We start from the raw sequence: 8,526 nt of genomic DNA, 5'->3' as shown, positions 1-8,526 counted from the left end.
TTTTTGGTACACCTCCCCATCTTGAAATCCCTGAATCCACCCCTGCATGTTGTTGCTCTTCCACGAACCCTCGACCATGTTTATATTAAAAAGGGGACTGGGTAATGAATACATATGACAGACAAGACAAGACACCTCGTAAAATCAGAACTAAAAAATTATTTAAATATTACTTCATAATATTGATGATCGTAGGTAATCTTAACCCCGTTTGATGGGTCATCAGAGATGTCTGGGTCATTTGGGTCCTCTGGGTCATTTGGGTCCTCTGGGTCATTTGGGTCCTCTGGGTCATTTGGGTCCTCTGGGTCATTTGGGTCCTGGCCAACCTGGCCAACCAAGGCCAACCTGGGCGGAATCCAAGTGGATTCACTTGACTTGTTATTATTATTATTATTATCTGCTTCTTCTTTAATAGCCACAATTATGCCCACGTTATTCTGGGATCGGCGAGGGGAAGCTTGGCCCAAGTCTTTCACGAACCGGCTGGCTAGGTCTGACGTTCGACTCAGGTTAGGGTAAGAATTTGTAATTTGTTCAGGGTGCCGGCGATAGCTCGCCCATTCTTCGGGTGGGACACCGTGGGATATTTGACGTCCACGAACGAATGCTGGCAAACGGGACGTCTGCCATCCGTCCGAGGAACGGTACACACCTTACCTTGATTTATAATCATCTTGCTTGTGAAACACCGAGATGACAGTTTGAGCTGAATCAGCGTCATTTGACCACCTCTCACTGATCCATCTGTCATACTCCGCAGCGCGGCTACCACGCCAACTTTTCTTATGGGCGGAGTCAGCTTTGTTGCCCAACCTCTCCCCGACCCGTCTGTCATACACCACAGCACGGCTAGCATGCCCACTTTTCTTATGGGCGGAGTCAGCTTCGTTGCCCAACCTCTCCCCGACCCAGCTGTCATACACCACAGCGTGGCTAGCATGCCCACTTTTCTTATGGGCGGAGTCAGTTTTGTTGCCCAACCTCTCCCCGACCCGTCTGTCATACACCACAGCGCGGCTAGCATGCCCACTTTTCTTATGGGCGGAGTCAGCTTCGTTGCCCAACCTCTCCCCGACCCATCTGTCATACACCACAGCGCGGCTAGCACGCCCACTTTTCTTATGGGCGGAGTCAGCTTCGTTGCCCAACCTCTCCCCGATCCCTTTGCCATGCACCGCAGCGCAGCTACCACGCCCACTTGTCTTATGGGCGGAGTCACTTCGGTTCTTCATAACATTCTCCCGGAGCCATGGCGCTCACGCTTGATACCGTGGAATGGGTGGCAGCTGTTACCGTCTTGTCGTTCCTGGAGCAAGGTTGCCGGCTTATCTTTGTTTTGCCTTTGGCTGTGCATATTATTTTGCAATTAAGTGTCAGTGCGAAGAAAAGAGTGTTTGCCCACCGCGTGAACGCAACAATTTGGCGCCGAACACGGTGCACTCTTCGGCCGGATCCCAAACGGGGTCCTCGTGAAAGGCAATTGGAAATGTGGGTCTTGTGAGCTCACGCTGAATGCAAGTTCTTGTTTTTAATCAACCCGAGCCCGGAGTTACTAACACGGATTGCTTTCCGCAGCGCATTTTGCATGGCAGGTGATCTACGCTCGTCGGAGATACCACGTGTCCCCTCCACGCATGGCCGGACCTCCTGAGTTTGAGCGCGTATCCCGAGCACAGTGAGTACTACACACGCCTCTCGCACTTCGACGCATACGTCGTCTCCATCTTGGCTTCCAATCGCTGGACAAAATGTTATTGCGCCCGTCGAGGCAGTTTGCTTTTTGATGTCACCGTTTTGATTCCGAGTGCCCGCTGGACCATCGATCCGTGTACTATAAATTAAATAAACATTTAAAACACGCCGCACCTCTCACGACGTTCTTCTTCATCCTTGTCCCTTCCTGCGCGGTCAAACTCCCCTTAACCGGCCTCTTACAACATCCCATATCCTTCCCCTCCACACCGGACATAGCTATACTCCCTTCATTCCACTCTCCCTAAACGATTCTATTAAAGCGCGGTAGTGTCCGCCACACTATCTTCATTATCTTCACAATTTGGGCTGCTCTGTCATTTGGCGTTTTTTTGCTTTAAAACATGAGGATTCCTGAATTCCCGATGCTTTTTTTATTTTTTATTAAGCTCACCTGGAACGAAGTTCAGAGGAACTTGTGCGATGGCGCGTTGTCCATCAGTCCATAAACACATGAAACTTCTTCTCCGAAACCGCTGATGGGATTGCGACCAAATTTGGCACGAATTATATTTGTTGTGTTGTGACTAAAGTTTGTTCACGGAATAAACAAAAATCAGGTTCTAAGCTAAGGGGTTTACCAGTGTCAAAGTGGCTCCAGGTTTGACCCCCCAAAATAGGAATTGGCTTTTTCCTCTGAAACTACACGTAATTTCGATGAAACTTCACCACAACCTTAATCACCCATGAATTACCAATGTTTGTTCAAGGCATTAGAAAATTTTGGGTCTGAGGAGGTATATGGGGTTGGGGTAGGGGTTGCCCCCAAAATAGGTATTTTTTTTGTTTGTTAGTATGATTATGATTCTGTCTTGTGATTATGTTAGTATGATTCCACTTGCTGCCCTGTCTTCAAGAAACCATTGAAATTGGTTTAAAATACCTTCAGTCAGTGCAGTATGCTGTTTCTTCCACCAGGTGAGCGGCAGGGGTATTGCCCCGATGTTTATTTTATATTATACCATTAAAGGTGCCCGGCGTTGCCGGGCAATGCAGGGACGCTTGGCTAAGGGAAATACTAAGAGATGGGGGAGAAACAGGGGTGGGGGAGAAACAGAGGAGGTGAGGGAGAAAGAGAGAGGGGGTGAGGGAGAAAGAGAGAGGAGGTGAGGGAGAAAGAGAGAGGGGTGAGGGAGAAAGAGAGAGGGGGTGAGGGAGAAAGAGAGGGGGGGTGAGGGACAAAGAGGGGGTAAGGGAGAAAGAGAGAGGGGGTGAGGGAGAAAGAGAGAGGGTGTGAGGGAGAAAGAGAGAGGGGGTGAGGGAGAAAGAGAGAGGGGCGAGGGAGAAAGAGAGAGGGGCGAGGGAGAAAGAGAGAGGGGCGAGGGAGAAAGAGAGAGGGGCGAGGGAGAAAGAGAGAGGGGCGAGGGAGAAAGAGAGAGGGCCTCGGGAAAAACGGAGAAGGGCTCGGGAAAACGGAGAGGGGCTCGGGAAAAACGGAGGGGGGCTCGGGAAAACGGAGAAGGGGTCGGGAAAACGGAGGGGGGGCTCGGGAAAAACGGGGGGGCTCGGGAAAAACGGAGGGGGGCTCGGGAAAAACGGAGGGGGGCTCGGGAAAAACGGAGGGGGCTCGGGAAAAACGGAGGGGCTCGGGAAAAACGGAGGGGGGCTCGGGAAAAACGGAGGGGGGCTCGGGGAAAACGGGAGGGGGACTCGGGAAAAACGGGAGGGGGGCTCGGGAAAAAAGGGAGGGGGGCTCGGGAAAAAAGGGAGGGGCTCGGGAAAAACGGAGGGGGCTCGGGAAAAACGGAGGGGGGCTCGGGAAAAACGGAGGGGGGCTCGGGAAAAACGGAGGGGGCTCGGGAAAAACGGAGGGGGCTCGGGAAAAACGGAGAGGGGCTCGGGAACAACGGAGGGGGGCTCGGGAAAAACGGAGGGGGGCTCGGAAGAAACGGAGGGGGCTCGGGAGAAACGGAGGGGGCTCGGGAGAAACGGAGGGGGCTCGGGAGAAACGGGGGCGCGGGAGGAACGGGGGGCGCGGGAGAAACGGGGGGCGTGGGAGAAACGGGGGGCGTGGGAGAAACGGGGGGCGTGGGAGAAACGGGGGGCGTGGGAGAAACGGGGAGCGCGGGAGAAACGGGGGGGGGCGCGGGAGAAACGAGAGGAGGCGCGGGAGAAACAGAGAGGGGGCGCGGGAGAAACAGAGAGGGGGCGCGGGAGAAACAGAGAGGGGGCGCGGGAGAAACAGAGAGGGGGCGCGGGAGAAACAGAGAGGGGGCGCGGGAGAAACAGAGAGGGGGCGCGGGAGAAACAGAGAGGGGGCGCGGGAGAAACAGAGAGGGGGCGCGGGAGAAACAGAGAGGGGGCGCGGGAGAAACAGAGAGGGGGCGCGGGAGAAACAGAGAGGGGGCGCGGGAGAAACAGAGAGGGGGCGCGGGAGAAACAGAGAGGGGGCGCGGGAGAAACAGAGAGGGGCGTGGGAGAAACAGAGGGGTGGGGAGAAAGTATGGATGCTGATGGACCCGCATGCATACTGCAGATACATGGGGGTGGGGCGACAGAGCACAAAGAGGGCAACTCAGGTGCAAGACCAGAAATGAGGCTTTAGTGATAGGCCCATAGACTCAGCTTCATCGAGAGAGATTCCAATGATCTTGAAAGCCTTGGTTTCCACGGCGTCAAGTTGAGTAAGATGTGAGGACGGGGATCCAGCCTAGAGGGCAGACCAGTACTCCATCAAGCTGTGGATGAAAGCTTTGTTGGTGGATAAGAGCTCAGGTGTACCAAGGAAGGACTTTGCACAACGGAGGATGCCCAGTCGGCATCTGGCTGAGGGGGATAACTTTGAAATGGCAAGAGAGATCATGGCTGAGAGTGAGACCCAAGAGTGTGAGTGACCGAAACTCTTCGAGAGGGTTGTTGAGAAAGTTGATGGAAGGATTTGTTGTATGGTCCTTTCGGGAGAGAGAGAGAGAGAGAGAGAGAGAGAGAAAGTAGGTGTATGGAATTTTTCCGGATTAAAAGACATATTCCAAGTGTTTGACCAGATTGTGATTTTGTCAAGTTCTGAGGAGAGGAATGTGGCTGCTGCCTGCCTGTCTGTCACATGGATGAGAGATGTCCCGGCAAAGAGTTGTCATCAGCAAAGAGATAAAGGGGATTTTCCAGAGAGTCAGAGTAATCATTGATTAAGATGAGGAATAAGATGGGGCTGAGAACACTGCCTTGGGATACTCCAGCCTTGCTTGACAAGGAGAGGAGAATAAAGGATTCTGTTGAGAGCCACACATTGGCTACGAGAGTGGAGGAAGTCAGTAATCCAAGAGTGGAAATTGTCCTTTGATTCCATAGGCCTATAGTTTGGAGAGCAAGGCAGTATGCCACACTGTATTGAAAGCTCAGGATATGTCAAGAGAGCCCTGATCTCATATCTGATATGGAGGGCCTCCATCCATTGTTGGGAGAGTAGAAGCAGCATGTCCAAGGTAGAGTGACCAGGTCTGAATCCTAATTGATGATTTGAGATGAGGTTGGTGGAGAAAAAGAATGATTTTATGTCAACTGCAATGATGGATTACATGACCTTGCTGATGATTGGAAGTAAGGTAATTAAGTGGTCAGTAGTTGAGGGATCAGTTTTCGAGGGGATGCTTGAATTGAAATACAGAATATTGTTACGTTTGTGGGGGGTAAGCAATGATTACGTTAGTCCAGGTAGAATTGTATAGGTGGTCTGCTACGACTGTCGTGAAGAAGATCATGAAGATCAAGAAGATCACGTGCCCCATGTATCATAAGTATGGATCCGGTGGACCGTATGTCGTCTAAATGTATAAGTGTCCCCTTGAGAGGGGTGGGGTTATGTTAATTAGTTAGGGATCATGGCTAATGAATCCCCTGTATGTAATTGCCTTTGTTATTTTTCCTCTGTTCCTTATGACAATGCAGCACATACATAAAGCCAGGCAATAGCGTATTAAAAAGACACTAAATAAAAGCTCACTGGAAACAGGACTTTGAGCACCAACGATGATACCACTGACGTGCGATAACATCAAGCAGGCAGGTCTGGGAGGCCATGCCCCGGGGAGCAGTGATTGGTGAGGTTTGTCGAGCAATGAAGAGAGGGACTGGCTGATAAGAGCAGGCACGGGCGGTGTCGGATGGCGTCGGAGCCTTGAGTACAAAGGAGTTGGAGGGCCGACATTTTCTCTCTTGGCTTTCTATAAATTTCTGGATCAGGAGGTGAACGGTCGCCGATAAGCTCTCTTGTGGTGGGACAGTCTCGATGAACGGTCGTGTTCCGACATTTTCCCTTCTCTTGCGTTGGAACATTGGTGCCATGCAGTCACAGTTCATAGCGCTCTCACGCTAGGGACATTGGAGGTTTCGACGATCGTGAGGAGCAGCGAACTGCAGACCAAGGCCTGCGGTTCCCGTGAGCGAAATGTGCACGGCGGCCTGTGCTGTTCCCGCCAAGGATGCGGGGGCTTTGACAATTTCCGAGGAGGTTCAGGAGACGCTCCGTGCTAAGTACCTAAAAAGACGCACATATTTATTTTCACTTTTATTGTTCTGTTTGTCTGTATACGAGTCTGTGTGGGTCCGTCCCATTTCGGAATCTTAGTTTTGCCATGTGTTATTTTGTTACCAGCATTTCTTCAATAAAGCCGGTATTTTTGTACATTTTAAATCCTGTGTCGGCTTGCATTAATTATCACAGGTTCGAAGACGGTCCGGTGGAACCCGTGAAGGCAAGTTCGTCATTCTCCTTTCCCTCGCGTGTAAAGAACACCGTCATTTTTGACCAAACACCTCGGAGTTAAAGCTCGTTCGGCTATCAGTTTCCTTGGAGGATTTTAATCCCTAGGAACAGGACAATATTAATTGTTACGGAAGTAGGGTTCGGTGTTTACCACGAGGGAGACCTCCCAGACTCCTCCCGAACTGTCGGCCACAGCAAGCAACTGTGGTTGCTAATTGATACCGCCAAACCTGGCAGGGTTCTCCTACTTTTACAAACATGTTACCTTTCCGGTGGGTTGGCAATGCCAATTGGGGCACGTACCCTCAGTGCGCATTCATTTATTTATTACGTGTGGCTGAGCGGAACCATGAATTGTGCACTGGCTAATTTACGGAGCCAATCGGTGCAGCGGAACTTCCTTCTATCTAATCTTACACACTATCAATAGAGAGAATGAAACTAAATAGGCAGGATGGAAACAATTGTTTACCAAATAAGCAAGCATGTATTTTACAAGCACAATAATCAATCGTGAGAGGCACTTATATACAGTCGACAATCAAGAAAAAGGTACAAAAGATCAGATTCTAACCCTTAGCACTTATTCCCCTTCTACAATCTTACCTTAATTAGCTACAGACACAACATGGCACCAGCAAAATCGTACCGAAGAAAATAAGTTAGATGCAGAGCAAGGCATTGGTTCGGCCTTTGACTCACCGCGGCACACGTCTCCGGATGAAACGGGAAGCAACTGAGGAGTAAGGACAGTTAAGGAAATCTCCAACGAAATTAAGAGATTCCAACGGTGGTCTCTTTCCTCAGCAAGAATATACAGGCAGGTTGTCTCGGTGTCCTCAGTGCGTGTCAACAGCGACCCCCCAATGGCGTTCCACCTTTTAAGCAGATTGAGCGTGGCGGACTCTTTTGGGGATCAGAGTTCATGGGAGGTAGAGTTCCCGGGAGCAAAGATTGTGGCGTGCCCTTTGATGCGCAACATTGTGCTCACCAGCCTACACCTCCTTTTGCTGTCATTCATCCCTGAGCCGGAGCCCTCCACCGAATCGGTCTGCTTCTTTGTTAACCGGGTTTCCTGCCCAGCATTCCTTCCCGCCCAGCGGGTTTGAAAAGGCAGTGGGCTGTTGCTTATTTCGTCGTATGAATTATGGTTGTTTGTGGTGCTGTGTTTTAGAATGTGGTTGTGTGATGCTGTATGAGAGGGGAAATAAAAAAGAAAGAAAATTTATGAATAGCGGGTTGTTCTTATAATAATAATAATAATGCATTTATTTTATATAGCGCTTTTCAGGAAGCCCAAAGACGCTTTGACAGAGTGCAAAACATAATGCATAGCAAAACATAAAGACAATTGCAAAAAAGAAGAATCAATAGGGAAATATTCAAAGCACAAAGGAGGGAGAAGGAGAGGAGATAGTCAGGGGTTAGATGCTGTGGGTTAAATGTTGAATGCAGTGTTGAACAGGTGGGTCTTGAGTGATGTTTTGAATGTGGTGAGTGAGGAGGAGTCTCTGATGGTGTGAGGTAGCGAGTTCCAGAGGGTGGGAGCAGCGATGGAGAAGGCCCTGTCCCCCCAGGATCAAAATTTGGTCCGGATGGGGGGGGGGGGGGGTCAGGAGGTTGGTACCAGCAGAGCGGAGGTTGCGGGTGGGAGTGTGTCTGGAGAGGAGGTCAGCCAGGTAGGATGGGGCCAGGTTATGGAGGGCTTTGTAGGTCAAGAGGAGGATTTTGTACTGGATTCTCTGGGAGATGGGGAGCCAGTGAAGCTTGCAAAGGACGGGGGTGATGTGGTCACGGGTCCGGGAATGGGTGAGTAGACGGGCAGCGGAGTTCTGAATGTATTGGAGTTTATTGGTGATTGTTGAGGGTGAACCATAAAGGAGGCTATTGCAGTAGTCCAGACGGGAAGTGATGAAGGCGTGGATGAGGGTTTCTGCAGCCACGGAGGAGAGGGATGGACGGAGACGGGCGATGTTTTTCAGGTGAAAGAAGGCTGTCTTTGTGATCTGTTTAGTGTATTTGTCGAAGGAGAGGGTTTGGTCAAAGATGATGCCAAGATTCCGGATGTG

The 8,526-nt window shown here is 50.7% G+C and overlaps 1 protein-coding gene across 1 annotated transcript in view; it reads left to right on the top strand.

Moving 5' to 3' along the window:
* Positions 1-1,217: 1,217 nt before the first annotated feature.
* LTC4S (leukotriene C4 synthase) overlaps positions 1,218-8,526 on the top strand; it is a 41,606-nt gene continuing 34,297 nt past the window's right edge. The window contains exons 1-2 of the mRNA XM_068113973.2: positions 1,218-1,319; positions 1,579-1,678. Of these exons, the coding sequence (XP_067970074.1) occupies positions 1,253-1,319; positions 1,579-1,678 (167 nt within the window). The 5' untranslated portion in view covers positions 1,218-1,252. The remainder of the gene's footprint in view (positions 1,320-1,578; positions 1,679-8,526) is intronic.

This window comes from Myxine glutinosa, chromosome 4 (genome assembly GCF_964187855.1).
Source record: "Myxine glutinosa chromosome 4, kmMyxGlut1.1, whole genome shotgun sequence".
Classification (NCBI taxonomy): Eukaryota; Metazoa; Chordata; class Myxini; order Myxiniformes; family Myxinidae; genus Myxine; species Myxine glutinosa.
This window is presented reverse-complemented; position numbering and strand designations above follow the sequence as displayed.